Source organism: Megascapheus bottae, chromosome 35 (genome assembly GCF_031878675.1).
Source record: "Megascapheus bottae isolate mThoBot1 chromosome 35, mThoBot2.hap1, whole genome shotgun sequence".
Classification (NCBI taxonomy): domain Eukaryota; kingdom Metazoa; phylum Chordata; class Mammalia; order Rodentia; family Geomyidae; genus Megascapheus; species Megascapheus bottae.
In genome coordinates, this window is record NC_143543.1 from 1,220,152 (window position 1) to 1,243,201 (window position 23,050).

General features: G+C 45.1%; 1 protein-coding gene and 1 long non-coding RNA gene across 2 annotated transcripts; one reads left to right on the plus strand and one right to left on the minus strand.

Annotated features, from left to right (window-relative positions):
• The first annotated feature begins 786 nt into the window (after positions 1-786).
• Positions 787-1,929, plus strand: Capza3 (capping actin protein of muscle Z-line subunit alpha 3). Its single transcript, XM_090324433.1, has one exon. It carries the CDS (start codon positions 1,014-1,016, stop codon positions 1,908-1,910), a length of 897 nt encoding a protein of 298 aa, XP_090180559.1. The 5' UTR covers positions 787-1,013; the 3' UTR covers positions 1,911-1,929.
• A 14,684-nt stretch (positions 1,930-16,613) lies between these two features.
• Positions 16,614-19,080, minus strand: LOC150042472 (uncharacterized). Its single transcript, XR_016533614.1, has 3 exons — positions 18,930-19,080; positions 18,817-18,893; positions 16,614-16,838 (listed from the first exon to the last, which is right to left on the minus strand). It is a non-coding gene; the product is annotated as an uncharacterized LOC150042472 (long non-coding RNA).
• Positions 19,081-23,050: the final 3,970 nt, after the last annotated feature.

Below are 23,050 nucleotides of genomic sequence, written 5' to 3' on the forward strand. Positions count from 1 at the left end.
CGAGTCCAGCGAGGACCACGGTTGCCTCTGTCCACACTCTGTCCCCCCATGTCTGTGCCCCCCGCACACCCCCTCCCCCAAAGACAGAGAAACCAACACACGAGGCAACAAGGGAAAGAAAACAACAAGAAGAACAAGGAAGGAGAGCCCTCTTGTTCCCGTTTCCTGGGGTTCATTTTGTCTTTGCACCTGACTAAGAAGACCCTGCACACCTAATATTATACACGCTCTGCATCACACACACACACCCACACACAATCACACACCCACACCCACACCCTCACACACACACCCCCCCCACACACACACACACTCACACATAAATGATCTTCCAGCCATCGATCAGAATATGAATTACAGAGGTGGAGCAGGCAAGCCATGCTAAAAACTGGCTTTGAGAACTAGTCATGTTCCAAGAACACACAACAGAGAGAGAGAGAGAAGGGGGGAAGGAGGGAAGGAGGGAGGGCGGGAAAGGGAGAAAGGCAGGAAGAGAGGGAGGGAAGGAGGGAGGGAGGGAGGGGGGAGAGGAACACACCCCTTTTTCAAAGAAGGCGGGCCCGGTGGCTGGGTTGTTGGCTCCTTCAGATGGGACGCATGGTGCTGCTGGCAGAGCCCCTGTGTTGTCTTAGACGGGCGCCATTTTCTCCGTTCTTTGTCCTTGTCATTGTTTCGGCCTTGCTCTGTGAGCTCGCTTGAGGGGGGGGTTCCACATTCTCTCTGGAGGAAGGGGCCTTTGTGAGTTCACCAAGGGGGGGCCCCCTCCCCCCCCACCCACCCCCAGAACCCAGCCCAGCCCACCCACCACCCCGAACCCCACAACAACATCACATGGTTATAACTGTAATCGTTTCAGCTGGCACGATTAACACCTGCGTGTGGGGCAAAACCAAACCACACACTCACACTCACACACGCACGCGGGGGGTGGGAGTGGAGTCTCATGGAATGTTTTCTCCTCCTGTGACTCCTCTGCCTTCCGGAAACTTCACTGCTGGCCCTGCAGGGGAACCATGGCTCTGAGCACCCTGAGTCGGAAAGAGAAGGAGAAAGCCATCCACAGACTTCTCATCCAGGCTCCCCCGGGGGAGTTCGTGAACGCTTTCGACGACCTCTGCTTGCTGATCCGAGATGAGAAACTCATGCATCACCAAGGCGAGTGTGCAGGGCATTTGCACTGCCAGAAATATTCGCTGCCTCTGTGCATCGACGGCAACGCGGTGCTCTTGTCGCACCACAACGTCATGGGCGATCGCTTCTTTGACTATCAGAGCAAGCTGTCCTTCAAGTACGACCTGCTGCAGAACCAGCTGAAAGACATCCAGAGCCACGGCATCCTTCGCAACGAGGCTGAGTACCTGAGAAACGTGGTCCTGTGTGCCCTGAAACTCTACGTCAACGACCATTACCCGGCTGGCAACTGCAACGTGCTGAGAAAGACCATCCACCGCAAGGAATTCCTCATCGCCTGCATCGAGGACCACAGCTACAACGCGGGCGCCTTCTGGAACGGCCTGTGGAAGTCCAAGTGGATCTTCCAAGTGTACCCCTTTCTCACCCAGATCACAGGCCGCATGTTCGTGCAGGCTCACTTCTTCAAGAGCGTCAACCTGCACCTGCAGATCGCCAAGGATCTCAAGGAGAGCCTGGAAGTGGTCAACCAGGCCCAGCTGGCCCTCAGCTTTGCCAGGCTCGTGGAGGAACAGGAGAATCGATTTCAAATGGCCGTCCTGGAAGAGCTGCAGGATCTCTCCAGCCAGGCCCTCCGGGGGATCCTCCGTCGAGATCTGCCCGTGACCCGCACGCTCATCGACTGGCAGAGAATCCTAGCCGACCTCACTCTGGTGATGTACCCCAAGTTAGGGTATGTCATTTATTCCCGAAGCGTCTTGTGCAACTGGATCATATAATGAAATCTTTCCTGGTTAAGGTCTGGAGTGCGCTCGCTTGTATTGGTGGGGAACAGGCCTTCTCCCGACAAGGGCTGTGGGGTTCAAGGGGGTGAGGGCCTGGGGGGGAGAATCCATATCCATTCTCCATGATTTTAGGATGTTTCACAATGTCAGATCCTTGCCTGGAGTGAACGGCTCAGGTCTGGCACCCCAGCTCCTCAGGAGGCTGAGGTCTAAGGATCCCAGGTTCAAAGCCAGCCTGGGCAGGAAAGTCCAGGAGACTCTGATCTCTAGTGAACCACCAGAAAACCAGACGTGGAGCTGCGGTTCAAGGGGTAGAGCGCCAGCCAGCCTGGAGGGAAAGAAGCTCAGGGACAGCGTCCAGGCCTTGAGTTCAAGACCCAGAACTGACAACAACAAGAAATATATATATATATATATATATTATTTAAATGCTAAAAATACATTGAGCTAGAAAACAGTTACGCTGATTCTACACTATTTCAAGATAGAATCTATTTTATGCATTTTCATGAAGTATCTTTTCAATTCTATTTTACTATATGGAGCCTACTATACTAAAATGTCTTTTATTGTTTTTACTATATTTTATCATGTAAAATCATCTTTTTTGGCCAATCCTGGGGCTTGAACTCAGGGCCTGAGCATTGTCCCCGAGCTTTCTCAAGGCCAGCGCTCTACCACTCGAGCCACAGCTCCACTTCTGGCTTTTCTTTTTCATAGTTTCTTGGAGGTAAGAGTCTCATAGACTTTCCTGCTCAGGCTGGCCTTGAACTGCAAATCCTCAGACCTCAGCCTCCTGAGTCTGTAGAATTTCAGGCGTGAGCCATAACGTATCTTATATAATAAAGTCTTTGCACATGATTTTTTTTTAAAAAATCATCCATCTGGTTCAAACTTTATGCAGATTTTATGTAGTAGAACGACTTCCTGTTGCATTATTTAGACAGTGTCTGTTGAGGCTGCTACAAGAGAATGAGTCACTAAGTGGAAAATTAATAGTTACCATTCTGGAGATTGAAAACTCCAAATCAAGATTTTGGTAGAGGGCCGGGAGTTTGGCCTAGCGGTAGAGTGCTCGCCTAGCATGCACAAAGTCCCGGGTTCGATTCCTCATTACCCCATATACAGAAAAAGCCAGAACTGGTGCTGTGGTTCAAATGGTAGAGCTCTAGCCTTGAGAAAGTCCAAGGACAGTGCTCAGGTCCTTTGTTCAAGACCCAGGACTGGCAAAAAAAAAAAAAAAAGTAAAAGTAAATAAACACATTTTAAATTTGGTAAGATTATTAAAGACAAATAACACCACTGGTTAAATATACCCCTACTTACAGTATTGGTCAGGTTCATTTACTTACGTGTCTGTGTCTATGTGTAACTATTATTTATTGCTATGACTGTATAATATCTCATCTATTTGTATATATCTATACATTTATAGATATGAACAAGCTTGCTTAAAAGAATTAGGTCATATAAAGGAATTTATTTGATGGTGAAGAGTTTATGTAAATGAGATGACATATAATTTTGTATTTTCTCAGAATTAAACACACATACATACATATGAAACATAAATAATGAAAAGAAGCATTACACTTTCAAAAGCCAAATGTTACATATTTTTCACATTTCTTGTGAGAAAATACTGAAGAGGGCAAACTCTTCCTCCAGAAAACCAAGTTGGGGGAGAAAAATCACCAAATGTTTTCATTTCCATTTTGAAAATTAATCTTGCAATGTTTTATACACACACAAAAAATCTAATCGGTGCTGTGGTTAATTAAGATTTCATTAGTGAGCAGATATAAAAGGCAAAGCGCGTCTGAAGTGATTCTTCCTCCTTTGGTTATTGATGAAGAAAAACCTGAAGCAAAATCTTCCCTGGAGTTGTCTTTCTTCTGCTCGTTTTCCTACCTGCACCAAGTAAGATGTTAAACCGAGCCATCTTCCTATAGTTGTGATGATTATTTAATCTTTAATTATTGAATCCTCACTACATTGGGAACGTAAATGTCTTTTTGGTCATATGCTTACAGAAAACTGAACTACTCCTTCAGCCAGGGCCGTCTTCGTTCCACGCACCTCTGTCCTGAAGCTTCTACTCCAAGGCTTCTGGTTCACATTATTATTTCTCGTCAACAGATTCCTGGTCACCCCGCAGGCCATGTGAATTTACACTAACAGCATTAAATAGTCACATCTGTGGGTTCTGCACGATTCAGTGTAGAAGAGGAAATTCCATGGATGGATGGGTAGATGGGTGGATGGGTGAGTGGATGGATGGATAGATGGTGGATGGATGGATGAGTGGATGGGTGGATGCATGGGTGGGTGGGGGGGTGAGTCGATGGGTGGGTGGATGGATGGATGGATGGATGGTGGATGGATGGGTGGATGGATGGATGGTGGATGGATGGGTGGATGGGTGGATGGATGGATAGATGGTGCATGGATGGATGGATGGTGGGTGGATGGGTGGATGGGTGGGTGGATGGATGGATGGGTGGATGGGTGGATGGGTGGATGGATGGATAGATGGTGCATGGATGGATGGATGGTGGGTGGATGGGTGGATGGGTGGGTGGATGGATGGTGGGTGGATGGGTGGATGGGTGGATGGATGGATAGATGGTGCATGGATGGATGGATGGTGGGTGGATGGGTGGATGGGTGGGTGGATGGATGGATGGATGGATGGTGGGTGGATGGATGGTGGGTAGATGGATGGGTGGATTTACCCATTGCTTTGGTCTCAGAGACTCTTATCTCCAATTAACTACCAAAAAGCCCAAAGTGGAGCTGTGGCTCAAGTGGTAGAGTGCCAGCCGTCAGCAAGAGAAGCTTGGGAAAGGTCCAGGCCCTGAATTCAAGTCCCAGGACTGGCAAAAAAAAAATAATGGAGAGGTGAAAGAAAGAAAGAAAGAAAGAAAGAAAGAAAGAAAGAAAGAAAGAAAGAAAGAAAGAAAGAAAGAAAGAAAGGTAATGAGAGAGGGAGGAAGTGGGGAGAGAGGGAGGGAGGAAGGAAAGAAGGAAGGAAGGAAGGAAGGAAGGAAGGAAGGAAGGAAGGAAGGAAGGAAGGAAGGAGGGGATGGACAGAGCCTGTGCTGGGTTCCTGGGTGAACGGGGCTGGGGGTCTCCAGATGAATGTAGCTTCAGCAAGAGAAGGGGGAGGCTATTTGGAGGGGCACACATGACATTTTCCCCAGTCTTCGCTGTTCCTGGAGCACTGGAACGGAGCATTTCCTAAAGACCCCGTGGCTTTGGGATGAGTGTTTTTAGAGAATTGGCATTATTTGGTTTTCCTGTCCTAATGATGACATGAAGAAAAGGTTGTGGGCTTCTGGAGTCGATGGTCAAACTTTTTTGCCCTTCGGAAAACCGACTTGGGGTCTGGGAGCGTGGCCTAGTGGTAGAGAGTTTGCCTGGTAGGCCTGAAGCCCTGGGTTCGATTCCTCTTCAGTGCCACAGCCACAGAAAAAGCCCGAAGTGGAGCTGTGACTCAAGTGGTAAAGCGCCAGCCTTGAGCAAAAAGAAGCTCAGGGACAGGACCAGGCCCTGATTTAAGTCCCAGGACCCACACCAAATAAATAAATAAATAAATAAACAAACAAACAAACAGTATAAAATCCCCCTTTTTTAACCACCTCCCCTAAAATATTAATATTACCGGCAGTTGATGTGTTAGGATAGGTTGTACAAGTCAAGCCAAGAGAGAAGCGGGAAAACAACACATAAGAAAAAAAACCATAAATGAGTCCTATTTATGGCTGGCATCAATATGTATTTAGAAAGACAAAAGCAAAATGATGATGAATGCTTTGTCAAAGTCCTATAGTATGAGACCCCCCAAAAATAAATAAAAATAAAAATCCCCACCACACTCAATTGCATCTCCGTATAAAGTGATTCCTGACTAGAATAACGGAGAAGCAGAATTCATTTCGCCAATAATAGAGGTCAATGTATTTAAGCGGTAGAATATTCGTTTGATTTAGAAGTCACTAGAGTTGGGGGGTTTGTTTAGTGCTAGTGTGACAGAAAAGGACCGGCAGAGTTGAACCATCATATCCTGTTTCTGCTTGGAAATGTTAAAGTTAGAGACTTCAACGTCCACAGTTGTTTTACATCACAAATCGGTGGCAATCATAAATCTTCTTTCTTAGTTTGCGGTGTGTAGCATGGAGACTGTTTTAGCTGATAACCAGAACGGTTGATTCGAAACCCCTTTTGCACACACACCGACTTAAAATGTGGGGTTTTTTTTTCCCCCTCGATACAATAAAATAAAGAACAGAGAGAAAGCCGTGGCATATTTTTCCCCCAAAGTAAACATAATGAAAACTTTACCATCATAACCCTGATGAATACCAGAGTTGAAAAGATCGTATATATGTATATGTACACAAATATATAAAATCCAGATGCATAATATAGAGAATTAATGAATGAATTAGAACCATGATCAGAACCGTGAGCCACCGGCCTCCTCAAATTGCACTTTTCTTATGGGTGATTGCATTCTCCATTTCTAAATCGCATACGAGCCGTGATTCTGAAAATCCACATAAACCCACACGTTGCCTTCCACTCCCCTGATGTCCTGGGCCTTGAAGAAAACGGCAGGCTGACAACCCCACTCTCAACCCAACAGCAGGTGTGGCTGCACTGTACCATGAATGGATGGGTCTAAGTTAGCCAAACGAATCCATGATCCTGATGGGATACTCAGCCAGGCGCTGGGGCTCACACCCGTCACCCCAGCTCCTCAGAAGGCTGAGATCCGAGGATCGGGGTTCAAAGCCAGCCCGGGCAGGAAAATCCGTGAGACCCTGATCTCCAAGAAACCACCAGAAAACCAGACGTGGAGCTGTGGTTCAAGGGGTAGAGCACCAGCCTGGAGGGAAAGAAGCTCAGGGACAGCGCCCAGGCCCTGAGTTCAAGACCCAGGACTCACATACACACACACACACACACACACACACAGACACACACAAAATAAATGGAATATGCCAGTCCTGGGACTTGAACTCGAGACCTGGGTGTTGTCTCAAGGGGACCCCCTGAGGCCTCTGTGCTCCTTTACCTCCTCCATGCCAAAAGTCACACAGGGAGCTTCTAGAAGCCAGCAGCACATTTTCTATTAGATTTGAGAGGTCATTGGAAAAACATTTTTTTTTACATTTTTTTTAAAATCCAGCCTCCCTCCGGCCTTATTTGGTACAAATTCACATTGAAGGCAAATTCAACGAAGCACATCTAATTTGATGGATAGCCACAGTTAATGAGCTAAAACTGTGTTACGCTAAGGTTATTGGAAAATAAAAGGACATTCGAAGTAGAAGGGACAGAAAAGGTGTTTTTTTTTAAACACCCCCTCCTCCCAAACTAGGGTCCTGAGACCAATAATAATAATAATAATAATAAAGGCAACAGTGCATTGAAAACATGTTTAAAATGAATGTAGAATCATTTCTGCCTAGTCCTTAGAAAAGACCAGGATGCGGGTCTTTTTTTGTGTGACTATTATATGATTCTTATTGGAGATATATATATATATATATATATATATATATATATATATATATATATATATATATTAGCCAGTCCTGGGTCTTGAACTCAGGGCCTGAGCACTGTTCTTGGACTTTCTCAAGGCTAGAGCTCTACCACTTGAGCCTCAGCACCACTTCTGGCTTTTTTCTATGTATGTGGTACTGAGGAATTGAACCCAGGTCTTTGTGCATGCTAGGCAAGCACTTTAACCACTAGGCCACACTCCCGGTCCCTGGTTCTGTTCGTTGGTGGCACTCTAAACACTGAACAGTGAATGGCATATCCATTTGACGTGGGGGTCACCCAGGAACCCTTGACAGCCCGTGTGTGACACAGTGAAGGTTTTGTCCTACCCAAAATAAACTTGACCTTGGCGTTCCCTCAGGTATTAAATCGCTCTCTTCGGGGCACTAACAGCAGGCGTGCTGGGTGGCTATGAATAATGGATGGGGAAAGTTTTATTTTTTTTCTTTTTAGCTTCATTTCTGAGCTCTTCAGTTGGTGGCAGGAACATGGTGGAAGCCAGAGGAATTCTGTTTTCACGTGTCCGGATTGGCAGGTATTTGTCATTTCACTGCCTGGGGAGTGCTTCTTCCAGTGCTCACTCGACAACGAGGAGAGGAAATAGCAGATGAAAGCAATTATTTAAGATTTTTTTTTTTGGAACCTTTTTGGGCTGTCGTTGCATTCATATCACATCAGTCAATTTAGGAGGTGAAATTCCCAGTCAGACTGGCGGAGAAAGGCGGGGAAGGATGACTCAAGACTCAGGGTCCTTCCATCCATGCTGCCATGTTGAATTGATGCTCCCTTTGTACAATGACTTAAAGGTCAAAATAAATCATCTTCCAAAGAATCCTTGGCCGGTCGCCAATGTCTCCTCGCCTGCCCTCCCAGATCCCAGGAGACTGAGATCTGAGGATCAGGGTTCAAAGCCAGCCTGGGCAGGAAAGTCCAGGAGACTCTGATCTCCAATGAAACCACCAGAAAACCAGACGTGGAGCTGTGGTTCAAGGGGTAGAGCGCCAGCCTGGAGGGAAAGAAGCTCAGGGACAGCGCCCAGGCCCTGAGTTCAAGTCCCAGGATTAACCAATACTTGTGGCCTGCTGTAGATTCATCAGATGGTCTGACACCCTGCTTACAGCTCTAACCCTAAAATAATAATAATAATAACAATAATAATAGTAATAGTAATACCCCCCAAAGATTCTTGGCAGCAAAACTGAACTGCTCCGGCTCACTCAGCTAACACACACCACCGTGAGTCAGGGCCAGGCCATGAGAAGACTTCATTTACGCCAGCGTCAAGATGGAATTTCTGTGTCTGATCACCCAGACCCCCCCAACACACACACACCCCACCGCCCGACCCTGCTGAGTGTGTTTCTTCCGTGCGTGTTATTTACTCTCTGCTGTTATCAGCACTCTGACCCCCAAAATACATCCTGCACCCCAAGAAAGTTCTGGGTAAAGGACAGGAAAATGATAGGTAAAGTTAGATGGCTGGGAATGGTCAAAGTTCAATTCTTGCTCAGCTGCAAATTGGCTCTTGGGGGGGGGGTTGTTTTTGTTTTTGTTTTTTCCCTGTTCTTTTCTCTATTGTCGGTGATAATAATAATAATTGTGGGGTCCACAGTCTGTCATCTTAGCAGACAGTGTGTTCTTATCACTCACAAAGAACTCCTTTTAAATCTCCCTTGGGTGGGTTTCACCATTTATTTACTCAACCCCTAGACCTCTTTTAAGAGAATTGGCTTAAGTAGCCATTAAGAAATAAAGGTCAAACCTTAGAGAAGGAACAAAAAAAAAAATTCAAAAAAAGGAAAAGACCCAGGGGGGAAGAAAAAATGCAAAATGATGAGTGTGAGGATGCCATTCATATTCTACCATCCGAGTTCCGCTCAGGATTGAGGTAAAGCAAAGTTCTAGTGAGCGGGTTTCATATCCCTGGTTCAAGGCCCCCACCTCCGGCTGTGAAAGTGTCATTTAATTACTGACAAGAATCAGAGCCTTTAAAAAAAAAAAATTGTGTGTGGAAAAAGCTAATAGTGTGAGATACTGCTGGGAACTGGAGAAAAGAAGCTTCAACTGCCTTCTGCTGGGTTTCTCCAGGGCCCACCCTCCTGTGGACTTGTGCTATGAGCAGAATAGGGAAACGCCATCCAGCGCTAATGAAAAGCATGACAATGTCATGTACACTAGAATTGGGGGACATGGAGAATCCTCTCCCCAAGGGTCAGAGGTTAATTCCTCCTGTAGCTACATTTTAGGGACCACTGCCTTCATGGATTGTTCTAGAAAACAACCTTCCGTGAACACACTCGGCCTCTACAAAAAGCTAAGCGAGGCAGGATCCGGCCTCTCCTCAGAGTCATCTTTATTACGTGCTTACACTTTAATCCGCTCCTTAGCAAACTTCATTACCCTCTGACTTCCCTGCCCGTGAGACATCCTGGCCAAAGGATACAAAACTCTCAGTTTTTAGTAGTTAAAATACTGCTGGCTCAGGCCTATCCCAGCCCCTCAGGAGGCTGAGATCTGAGAATCACAGATTCAAAGCCAGCCCGGGCAGGAAAGTCCAGGAGACTCTGATCTCCAGGGAACCACCAGAAAACCAGACGTGGAGCTGTGGTTCAAGTGGTAGAGCACCAGCCTGGAGGGAAAGAAGCTCAGGGAGACAGCGCCCAGGCCCTGAGTTCAAGACCCAGGACTGACAAAAAAAAGCAAAAAACTAGACATTGGTAAGTCTAGGCTGCTTTTTTTCTTTGTCTTTTTCCTTTTCTTTTCTTTTGATTTAAATAGCACTGAGTAGTCTCCTTAGCAAGCAATCCAAGGACTGTTTGTTGAAGCACCAGAAAGTTGGCGCTTGGATTTTCCAAGTATTTATGGTCTCCGGCGTGATTTTTGAGAATTCTTCCACCATACGGAACATGTAGGTAAGGCCCATTAGAAGCATAAATACTAAGAGAGCAATGACTCCACCTTATCAGAAATCATCAGCAAATTACTCCCTTCCTCCCATTAAGCAATTACAGTGAGATCTCGTGGGCCTAATTTCCTTCTCAAATTGCACGTCGTGATTAGGTTAAACCACCTAAAAATTCCACTATTCAATTACCGGACTTGCATAAAGATGGTAACTTCATGTGTTTTGCCTAATGTAATAAATCTTTTTTTTTCTTTTACTCTCTAATTAAAACTTGGCCATCTCAAAAGCTAGATTGAGACATCACACGCAAAGATGATTCTTCGCGGCTCTCTTTGTCTCTCACTTTTGTAGATCCCAGAAAACCATTACAACACGTTAGTCGAGTGTCAAAGGCGAGGGTCTAATCCTAGCCAAGTGTAGAAGGGTCAGTGTTCGAATCCAGCTGGGCCCGATGGCCCAGGCCTGTCCCTGGCTACACAGGAGGCTGAGATCTGAGGATCGCAGGTTCAAAGCCAGCCGGGGCAGGAAAGTCCAGGAGACTCTGATCTCCAGTGAAACCACCAGAAAACCAGACGTGGAGCTGTGGTTCAAGGGGTAGAGCGCCAGCCTGGAGGGAAAGAAGCTCAGGGACAGCGCCTAGGCCCTGAGTTCAAGACCCAGGACTGGAAAAAAGAAGAAATGCAGATTAACATGTCAAAAAAGCATGTGGGCTCATTAATGTGTGATCCAATAAGATCTTTTTTGTTTTTCTTTCCAAGGACAATGCCCAGGCCCTGAGTTCAAGCCCAATGACAGGCAAAAAAAAAAAAAAAAAGTTCTGTCTTGAATGCATGCTGCTGCATCTTTGAATTAATACAAAGGCAATTCTTCTTGTTAAAAGTATTTCCTTTAAAATTTGTAGAGACTGCCTTTTATTTACTTTTTTATTCAGGCTCACATTCATTAGCATTCTCATCCATCTTGAGCAAATTTGCATACGTGAAAGGGTGGTGTTAATTGGGGTTGGTTTCTTCTACAATCGTTTAGACTCTGTGCATAAACACAACACAAATACCAGAAGGCCGTGGTGGGCAAGAGGAAAACGAAATAAATAATAAAGCAAGTGTGGATTTAAAAATAAAATTGCATGGGCTGGGAGAGCGGCCTAGTGGTAGAGTGCCTGCCTTGAAAGAGCCCCGGGACAGTGCTCAGGCCCTGAGTTCAAGACCCAGGACTGGCAAAAAAAAAAAAAAAAGTTGTTCTCTGTTAACAGATGTTGGTGGTTTCCTTCTCAGTCTTTGTACCACTTCTGGGTTATCGTTTGTGTCTAGGTGTGATGAGAAATTAGGAACTGCCAATTTTTGTGCTTGATCACTGTCCAGCAATTAACTGTATTCATTTTCCTTCCCTCAATTATTAGAGAAGTTAAGCTTTATTTATTAATTTATTTTGTACCAGTCCTGGGTCTTGAACTCAGGGCCCGGGCGCGCTGTCCCTGAGCTCTTTTGCTCAAGACTAGAGCTCTACCACTGGAACCATAGCTCCAAGCCCAGTATATGTGTGTATATATATATATATATATATATTTTTTTTTTTTTTAGAGATATGCTTAGCCATACAATTTGCCTTCTGTGAATTGTCAGTCACATCATTTGTTTATTTTTCTATTGCATTCTTGATGTTTTTCATGCTGATTTGAAGAATGATTTGTGAGTATATATATATTATATATTCATATAGGACTCCTTTGTTTAGTGCATTGTAATATACCTTCTTAGAGTTTATGGAACAAAAATATATAAGTGTGTGTGCGTGTGTGTGTGTGTGTGTGTGTGTGTGCGCTGTACTGGCCTTCAACTGAGGTCTGGGGATGACTTTAGGGCTTCTAGATCTTACTTGGCTTTTTCACCCCAGGCGGGCGCTGTAACACTTGAGCCACAACTCCACGCCAGCCTTTTTACTGGTTTATTGGAAATAAAGAGCCTCGAGGATTTGTCTGCCTGGCTGGACTTTGAATTTTGATCCTCAGAGTTCAGCTTCCCTAAACAGCTAGAATTACAGGTGTCAACGGACCAGCGCCAAGCCAAGAAACATAATACATCTTCATACAGAGAGATGTTATATATTTTTAAAAACGTGATATGTTACTATATAATTATATACATCTGTTTGCATATGTTTATTGTGTTAAAAAAATCCAATAAGCATTTTTTTTTCACATGGTCCTGATTCTTATTTTCAATCTTTGTATTTAGTTCCTAATCCACTTGGAAGCCCTGACATAAGAGCCCTGGGGCAAAATGGTTTGGAGAAAGCAAAAGAGATTAAAAACAAGAGGAAATCTCTTTTGATTTCGTTGATTCACTTCCTGACATTCTCTCTGCCCATAAAAGGCTGTGTAATTACATCTTTTGGAAGGAAATTTTGAAACCAGTGAATTCCCACTAAAACTTTAGGAGAAAGAGAGAAAAACAGTAATTACTCCCCTTAAGTGGAAAGCATTAATGCTAGAAATGTTCTCAGCGCTTATTCCATCCTTAAAAACAAAAACAAAATAACCCTCCCCCCACTAGTTTTTTTTAAAAAAAAAAAACTAATATTAAGCCAGGGTCTGGTGGCTCACATCTGTAATCCTAGCTACTCAGGAGGCTGGGACTTAAGAGTCATGGTTCAAGGCTAGCCCAGGAAGTAAATGCCATGCTACTTTTATCTTCAGTTAACCATTAAAAAAAAAATAGGCTGAAAACGAATCTCTGGTTCAAGTGGTAGGACAACCAGGCTTGCGTGAAAAAGACAGAGTGAGAATATGATGCATTGAGTTCAAGCCCCAGTATCAGCAATAAATGATTAAATAAATAAATAACAGGCCTGGAGCGTGGCCCAGTGGTAGAGTGCTGGCCTAGCATGCACCAAGACCCAGGTTCGATTCCTCAGTACCACATACACAGAAAAAGCCAGCAGTGGAGCTGAGGCTCAAGTGGTAGAGCTCTAGCCTTGAGAAAACCCAAGGACAGTGCTCAGGCCCTGAGTTCAAGCCCCAGGACTGGTGAAAAGTAAATATATAAATATATATATCTATGTTGGCTAGCCTCATCTCTTCAAGTCAAAGGTGGATTTTATGATTATTTTGAAGTTTAAAACCTACGCTGAATTCAAGTCACTTAGTCCCCAATTAAACCTGTTTGTATGAAGCAAGATATATGTAGTTTATATACCATATCATATATTCATGCATAAATGTATATATACATATATAACTTGATATCTTTTTACATAATTGTATCTCTACATAAAAGGTGGTATGTCATTTCATTGTGTTTTTCATCATAAAAACATTTTTTTTGACACGATGAATCTTTCCCTATTAAAAAAAAAAATCCAATAAGCATTTGTTTCACATAGTCAGGGTTCTTTTTTCCTTTTTTTTTCCAGTCCTGGGCCTTGAGCTCAGGGCCTGAGCACTGTCCTTGGGTTTTCTCAAGGCTGGCGCTCTACCACTTGAACCACAGCACCACTCCTGGCTTTTTCTGTGTGTGTGGTACTGAGGAATCGAACCCAGGGGACGCTGTCCACAAATGTCCTCATGCTCTGACTTACAGAACTGTCACCACTCTGCCCATCACCTTTATCGTCCCAGTGACGTTTAACTCTCAGGCCTACATTCCTGTGACCCTCCCTATCTTCAAGCTCACCTAATCCCTCCCGGGTGTCTCTGGCTTTTTCCTTCATTTCTTCCCCCTTCCTTCTTCTTCCCCAGGCTCTGTTCTATTGCCAGCCCTGGACTCCACCCAACAGGTGTCCTGTTATTAATTATGACAGCCTTCACCCCCGGGGAGCTAAATTTCTTCCAGAAGGCCAACACAGTGCCAGAGTGAGTCAGCACATCCAGGAGACACACCCTCCTCCCCCTCCTCCTCCTCCTTCCCCTCCTCCTCCTCCTCCAGGCTTTGATCTCCCATCATGCTAGCAATGAGTAAGTCCAAGAAAAGTTAGGTCATATGGGGACAAGAAAAATGTCACATTGATTTCTGTCTCTCCATCGACTATTGAGCCTGTTTCTTTAACATTGCTTTCTCTCTCCATTGTGCTTTCTCCATTATCATTATTATTGTTGTTGTTGTTGTTGTTGTTGTTGTTGTTGTAAGTCCGGGGGCTTGAACTCAGGGCCTGAGCACTGTCCTTGGACTTTCTCAAGGCTAGAGCTCTACCACTTGAGCCTCAGCACCACTTCTGGCTTTTTTCTATGTATGTGGTACCGAGGAATCGAACCCAGGTCTTCATGCATGCTAGGCAAGCACTTTAACCACTAGGCCAAACTCCCGGCCCGGTTTTTTGTCCAGTGCCTCGTTGGTCTGCATTGCTCAGGGATTAAGATTCTTAATTCTCAATACCACCATCCCAGATCTACCTCAGTCTCTACATGGAGCACACAGACATTCTGCTGTGGTTCAAGTGGTAGAGCGCCAGCCTAGAATGAAAGAAGCTCAGGGACAGCACCCAGGTCCCCAGTTCAAGACCCAGGACCAACCAAAAAAGCAAAACCAACCAACAAACAAAATTAATAAATTCACATTCATTTGCACTGTGAACAAAAGCTCAAAGTAATAATCAGATAAGAGGCTGCCTTAATTTTTTCCACATGACTGGATTACAATGACTGGTTGTGCAGGTGGCCTTATTTATAGAGACTGGTGATAATAAACAATTTAATGCCCCATAATTACCAGTGAAGCTTCCACTGAAATGTCACATTAAGAAGAAAACCACATTTATTTTTTGCTTATGGATTCAATTTCTTTCTTCACTAACAAGCTGAGACTACAGATGTAGAACCATAATGGTTCTTCTATTCAGACATCTTCTATCTACTTATTTCTTTTTGTTGGTCTCGGGGCTTGAACTCAGGACCTGAGAGCTTTCTTTAACTCAAGGCCAGTGCTCTACCACTTGAGCCACAACGCCACCTCTGGCTTTTTACTGGGTGAGGGGAGGAAGTTAATTTGAGATTAGAATGTCACAAACTTGCCAGAAATGTGGCCTAGTGGTTAAAGTGCTTGCCTAGCATGCAGGAAGACCCGGGTTCGATTCCTCAGTACCACATACATAGAAAAAAAGCCAGAAGTGGTGCTGAGGCTCAAGTGGTAGAGCTCTAGCCTTGGGAAAGTCCAAGGACAGTGCTCAGGCCCTGAGTTCAAACCCCAGGACTGGAAATAAACATTGCCAACACCTATGTCAGCTCTTCCGCTCGTCTTCTTGTAGCTTTACCTTCTAAATGTCTACCTGGTCATTTTTTTCCTCCTGTTTTCCTTTGCTCACGCTGACATTCTGGGTCAAAATGATGGTGGCTACGGCGGTGTTTGTGCAATGCACACCAAGTCAGACACGTTTGAAGTAGCTGCAGGCGGACATTATCCAATTCAGAAATAACAGAGATTCTAGGAAGCCTTTCGCTGAAGCTGGGCAGGGATGGCATGCAGGATGTTTGTTTTCTACACAGTGGCAGACGGGGGGGGGGGGGGGGGGGGCAGGCCTCCAGCACGCATGTGTGGAAGGAAAGCCCTCTTGAATGAAGAGATCCCGCTTGTGGAAAAGACAGCGCTGATAGATGGTAGATGGAAAGACAGACAGATAGATAGATAGATAGATAGATAGATAGATAGATAGATAGATAGATAGATAGACAGACATAATATATAATACATATATATTATATAGATAGACAGACAGACAGACAGAGAGTCTGGCTGCTTTTGATTCCACCATGAAAGTAAAACTCTTTTTTTGTTGTTTTTGTAATTTTTCCTCTGAATCATTTTTTCAGTATTTGACTCAGAGATGAAATCCTCAACTCAAATGTTGAACATTTTCTAAAAAAATACAAAGAGACGGGAGAAACCAGCCTATAAGTTGTTCCCCCACGCCCACCCCCAAACTAAAGGCCTGCTGCTGGTACTTAACCCTGTAATGTCAGCTGCTCGGGAGGCTGAGATGTGAGGATGAGGATTCAAAGCCACAAGACTCTTAGGTCCAATGGAAGCGCCAAAATGCTCGAAGTGGTACTGTGGCTCAAGTGGTAGAGCGCCAGCTTTGAGGGCAAAAAAGCTCAAAGACAGTACTGAGGTCCTGAGTTCAAGCCCCAGAACTGGCGCACACACACGCGCACACACACACACACACACACACACACACACACACACACATTAAGTGACTAAATAAAAATAAACACCTTGGAAACACAGTTTGTGGGGGTTTTGTTTGTTTCAACCAACAACTGGGTTGGCCTGCACAAATGTTTTAAGCATATCTATGGAGCAGGAAATGACACAGAAGGATATTTTCTCCAGCTGGCTCTGGTGGCTTCCTCTGACAGATACAACTATTTATATGGCAGTTCCTCTTGCTGCCTCTGTTTCCCCAGAGGTAACTTGATCCCTCCATTTTGGACGCAGGATGAGTACAGAAACCTATAGGGAAACAGGAAAGGAAAAAAAAAAAAGTTTTTAAAGGAAGAAGAATAAATCCGTGAGGCAGAGTGACCTACATTACTTTTCTCCTAGATTATTTTCTGGGGGTCCCTCTAGGCCTCTGTTATATCTAGGTCAATTGGTTTGAGGGACAAACGGATCAATGGGTGGCAGTAAATGGTTTTTAATTTGCAGCTGTATGTTGGAGGAAAATTAGTCATTTGTGGGGGGAGGAAGGAGGTATTTGCAGAAATAGGGCTTAGAATTTGATCCACTTAAAATGATTCCCTAAAGGAGGAGGAAGAAGAGGAGGAGGAAGAGAGAGAGAGGAGGAGGAGACGATGTTTAACACAAATGGACAGACTGTCACATGAGAATTGTGCACAAAAAGAAACAGGCCCTGAGTTCAAGCCCCACAACAGATAATAATAATAATAATAATAATAATAATAATGTAAAGTGCAACCTACCATTGATAGTACTCAATGTGATCATAATTCCTGTATATAATAATAATATATAATATATATAATATATAATAATAATCTCCAGCCATAACCCATAAAGAACAGGAGCTTAGAATTCATCCTCTCTCACTAATTTCTTCAGCCTCTTAAAATTCAAAAGGATGAAGGGATTTGCAAACTGTCGTCCAACAACCCTGCCTTTTGTAAGAATTAACTGGGTTCGCCTTATTAAATGGTGGGTTATTGCTTCTCTGCGTATTTATTTACCAATGAACCAAGGGTTGATTCTCTGGGTGTGTACGTTTTAATACTGCGAACGATGATTGAAAATAAACACTGTGAGCCGGGCACTGCTGCCTCGCGCCTGTCACCCCAGCAACTCAGGAGGCTGAGACCTGAAGATCGCAGTTCAAGGCCAGCCCGGGAAAGAAAGAGTCCATGAGACGCAGAGATAGTGGAAATGTCTCTGCCACGCAGGTGCAGAAATGCCATGGAAACTTAATTATCCTGAACCCCCTACCTGGATAATTAAAAGGGGAAATAAGAACACTCATTCTGTAATTTGGTCTTTTGCAGGTAAATTAGCAAGAGAATTGTCTTGACTATTTCCCACACCCCCCCACCATCACACACACACACACACACACACACACACACACACACACACACACGGTGGGAAGGGAACGCAGCTGGGGTGCACGGCAGAAGTCAATCTTCACCCGGATAAAGGGTGGCAAAGATGTCTCTTCCCCTCCAGCCTTGTTCTCTGCTTGCACTGGGTCCTCAGAGACCTTCCCTGTGATATAATTAAATCTTATCACATTATCCCAATCATTTCCTTATATGCAGTTACACCGTGGGTTCTGGTGTGTGTGTGTGTGTGTGTGTGTGTGTGTGTGTGTGTGTCCTTTCCCCAGGTGCCGTGAAAGGAAAAATAAAATCATCATGTTGGCAAGTACTAGTTACAGATAATTCCATGCTACAGAACTCTGCATGCTTCAACAATCAGGACAGTTTTTCTGGCCATGTCCATGGGTGGGTGGGGGCAAGCCTTGAACCCCTGCTCTGCAGAAGGCGGAGGTAGGGAAATCAAAGTTCAGATCCAACTGGAGTTGATTTGAGTGCCAGCCTTGAGAAAGCCCAAGGACAGTGCTCAGGCCCTGAGCTCACTGGCAAAAAGAAAAATGAATGGGAAATCATAAGAGCAAATATGCACTCGCTTTCGGTTCTTTTTCTTTTTCTTTTTTTTTCACTACGGAAACTCATAAGTACAAACAAGCTGCAGGAAACTCCATTCGGCTGCCTGCCAGCAGGAATGACTTCCGGCCATAAAACTGAAGATGATGCTAGAAAATCTGACTCAGCCACTGTAAGAAATCCAAGGACATGGGTCAGAGTCCTGGACAAAGCACTTGACCACCTCCTGAATGCGTGGAGGGAGTTCATGGCTTCTCTGCCTCGCTGGGTGGATCCACACGTCTCTTGAACTTCCCATCATCACCACCACCCACCCAATCAACCATTTTAGGAGCTGAGGCCGGGAGAAAGGAGGAACTCTGAGAGTCCGTTTAACCTCAGGGAACAAAACCTCTCCCGCACACACACTCTGATGGCGGATGGCTGCCATTATCCTGGAGTCAGTCATCAAACGCCATGGAGCATGGACCACCAGCAAACGAGGCCCAGAGAGGGCGGAGAAGGGTTATTTCTCTTGCCAGAAGAAAAGAAGGGGGGTGACCCAAGGCTGACAGCCCCTCCTGGCTTCTGAGGAAAGACCCCCCGCCCCAGCCCCAGCTCAGGGTTCACAGCACCTCTGCTGCTGGTTTGCCTGGGTTTGGAGGCCAAAGCTCCTGGGTGGGTGATGGAAATCCAGCCCCGTTTCCATGACAACAGCCAGTATCCCTGGTTGCAGAAGGATTTCGCCTGTGTTAACTCTGACCTCTGTCACAGAGCCAGCTTGTCACAAACCCAAAGGCCAGCTGTCAGATCTGTCCCCCACCCCTCCAGGCCCCAACCCTCTCACAGGCTGGGGTGTCCAGGGGTCGGTCTCTCTCTCTCTCTCTCTCTCTCTCTCTCTCTCTCTCTCTCTCTCTCTCTCTCTCTCTCTCTCTCTCTCTCTCTCTCTCCCTCTCTCTCTCTCTCTTTCAGAGGCCTGTCCGGCCACCATGGCACACGCCTGGAATCCCAGCTAACAAGAGGGGCAAAGGTCAGAGGGTCACAGAAGCCAGATTGGGCACACAATAAAGGGGACCCCATGTCAAGAAACAAACCAGGCATGGTGGATGCCTGCCTGCCATCCCAGCTGTGTCAGAGACTGCTACCCAGCTCATTGCTGAGCGAATGACTTCGTTAATTGCTTAGCTAATTACTTAGCTAATTACTCAGCTCTTGAGTAATAAGATGCCGTGATGCGATCGCTCCTTTTCAGTGTAGGGGTTCTAGTGAGGAAATGTGGATCAAGTCCCAGCATCCATGGCTTAGACCCTGTCATCCCAGCTACACAGGAGGCGGGGATCTGAGGATCTCTCAGTTCAAAACCAGCCTGGATAAGAAAGTCTGTGAGACTCTGATCACCTGTGAACCACCAGAAAAGGGAAAGTGGGGCTGTGGCTCAAGGGGTAGAGCACCAGCCTTGAGAAAGTCCAAGGACAGTGCTCAGGCCCTGAGTTCAAATCCCACAACAGACAAAAAATAACTATGCAAGAAGGAGGAGGAGAAGGAGGAGGAGGAAGGGGGAGGAGGAACCATAAGGCTGAAATAGAATGGACAAGAAAAACAACACATAAAGCTAAGAGAGCATCTTCTGCATTTGCTCTTCCAGTGCAGTCAGAAGTGGCTTCTCCATTGATCCTAACGGGAGCTGAACTCCGCATTCCCAGCACATCCGAAGCATTCCTCACTGACTTTTAATTCAGGAGTTTACTAGCGCCTCGCGCTCTCCTGCTCACATCGTGGAGCATGTCGGGCCCCTAAATGAAGCATGGAAGAGCTGGTCAGGAGCCTGGCTGGAATACCAAAAAGAAACAGAAAGGAAAAAATAAATCCCCTGGGGACATGGCGACACAGAAGGCAAAGTCTGCCTTTCTCCCTGTGTGCCAGCACTCAATCCAGGGGCCTTAATGCCATTACAAGCCCTGCCATTCTGCCTCCCTTTCTTATTATTATTTATTATTATTATTATTTCCTATTGCAATCAGCCCCTCACTTCACAAAACTCATTTTCTTTTTTTTTTTTCTTCACCAGCCCTGGGCCTGGGCACTGTCCCTGAGCTCCTTTCCCTCCAGGCTGGCGCTCTACCCCTTGAACCACAGCTCCACGTCTGGTTTTCTGGTGGTTCATTGGAGATCAGAGTCTCCTGGACTTTCCTGCCCCGGCTGGCTTTGAACCTGTGATCCTCAGATCTCAGCCTCCTGAGTAGATCAGTTTACACACCGGCACCCAGCTGAATAATAAATAATCCTAAATAAATAATTTATAATAAATAATAACAAATAATCCTAAAATCCTTCCTGTTTCCTAGCATAAAATCTGGGTCCCAGGCTTTGCTTCTGATTTCTTCCCAAGACGCCAGGAGATTTTGAGGGCCTGAATGCACTCACATTTCCCGAAGCAATGAAGTCTTGAAAACCACCAAGGCCGGTGGTCAGAAGCGATCACTCTTCCTCTCCAACAGATCGCGACTCCAGAGAGGGAGCTGAGAACCCGAGACAGAGCCACTGCCCTGCCACGGAAAGACACAATGCTGAATCACAGATCTGGCTCCGCTTTGCATGTTATAAAGACAACGACCATGGCAGGACACATAGGCAACTGGTAAACCTTCGAATGATGCCTGAAGAACGTGGCTTTTAAAATTAAATTTGAGGGACTCAGCCAGGCATGCTGATGGCTCCCGCCCGTCATCCCAGCTGCTCAGGAGGCTGCGATCTGAGAATCAGAGTTCAAAGGCAGCCGGGGCAGGAAAGTCTGTGAGACTCTGATCTCCAGAGTATTCGCGGAGAGCTGGAAGTACAGCTGTGCCTCAAGTCACAGAACACGACCTACCTAGCCATGGGCCAAAGAGTTCTACACGGAGCTCAGACCCAGAGTTAGACGCTCAGGGTCAGCATAGGTAGATAGATAGATAGATAGACAGATAGATAGATAGATAGATAGATAGATAGATAGATAGATAGATAGATAGATGGATGGATGGATGGATGGATGGATGGATGGATGGATGGATAGATAGATAGATGGATGGATGGATGGATGGATGGATGGATGGATGGATGGATGGATAGATAGATAGATAGATAGATAGATAGATAGATAGATAGATAGAATAGGCAGGCAAGCAGACAGACAGACAGACAGACAAAGCTGGAAGTGGCACTGTGGTTCAATGGTAGAGCATTAGCCTAGAGCAGAAAAAACCAAGCTCGGGACAATGCCCAGGCCCAAAGTTTAGGACAAGCAAAATAAATAAATAATTAAGCACACGCCTAGATTCTGAACCTTTATACCAATACATTATTTCACAGGGAATTTCCTCCCCACTCCCGGCCCAGGGCTTGAACTCAAGGCCTCGGCACTGTCCCTGAGCTTCTGTTGTTCAAGGCTGGAGCTCTACCACTTGAGCCACAGCACCACTTCCAGCTTTTTTCTGTGTATGTGGTACTGAGGAATCAAACCCAGGGCTTCATGCATGCTAGAGGCAAGCATTCTACCACTAGGCCATATTCTCAGCCCAGGGAATTCTTCTATAATTAAAAATACAAGGCCACTATTTTAAAATACAAGTTTGCACCATCCTGAAATCCAGCACAGAAGTGATTTGTGTTATTGCAAAGTTCATTTCAGCCAATAAAAGATTTTTTTCCCTACTATGTAAAGTTTGTGGAGATGATTATTTTTAGAAGCGCAGGTGACATTGCAACTATAAAATATAAACCTTTCAAATATAAAATATTTTCAGAGCTTTACTTAAGTGTGCCACCTGCCACTTCAGAGGATGTGACTTAATTTCTGGGGAGAAAGCCCCTAGATTAATTCTGACACCAGCAACCCAGGGCCATGTTTTGTTACTCTGAGTTTTAGAACTTTTCCTCTCGATTGTGCCTTGGAAATACACCTGCCATTTGCTCCAAATCTTCACAGAATCTGGTTTAATCCAGTCCACTTCCTGTTCCCATTTGAGTTTCTCTCTCTCTCTCTCTCTCTCTCTCTCTCTCTCTCTCTCTCTCTCTCTCTCTCTCTCTCTCTCTCTCTCTCTCTCTCTCTGTCTCTCTGCATCATGGTTTTGTTTGTTGGTGGTTGGGTTGATTTTTATTTAATTGTTTTCTGTGTGTGCCTTTCCTGGCACTTGAACTCAGGGCCCAGGTGCCGTCCCTGAGCTTCTGTGTGTTCAAGTCTGGCACTCTACCACTTTGAGCCACAACTCCACTTGCAGTTTTCTGGTGAAGACAGAAGAGACAGCCAATCCCTGCTTTGAGGGTTTATAGACTTAGCAGGATGGGCAGAGGCGTACTGGTCTGAGTAATAAAATTCAGAGAAGGTTGAGTTTACCACCCAGGTTTCATTTGCTCTAGGAATTCTTCCAATTATATGTAGCATGGTGAGATTTAGGGGAAAAAAATAAATAAGTAAATGAACTGACATTTGGCAAAGATAGATACTGGATGCTTTTTTTTTTTTAAACCACAACCTACTCTAAATCTTTTCTGGAAAGCTAGAAGAAAATGCAAAAAAAAAAAAAAAAATCC

Bases quoted from the DNA above. Each gene is read 5' to 3' on its own strand.
- Capza3 (XM_090324433.1), top strand. From the start codon at position 1,014: ATGGCTCTGAGCACCCTGAGTCGGAAAGAGAAGGAGAAAGCCATCCAC.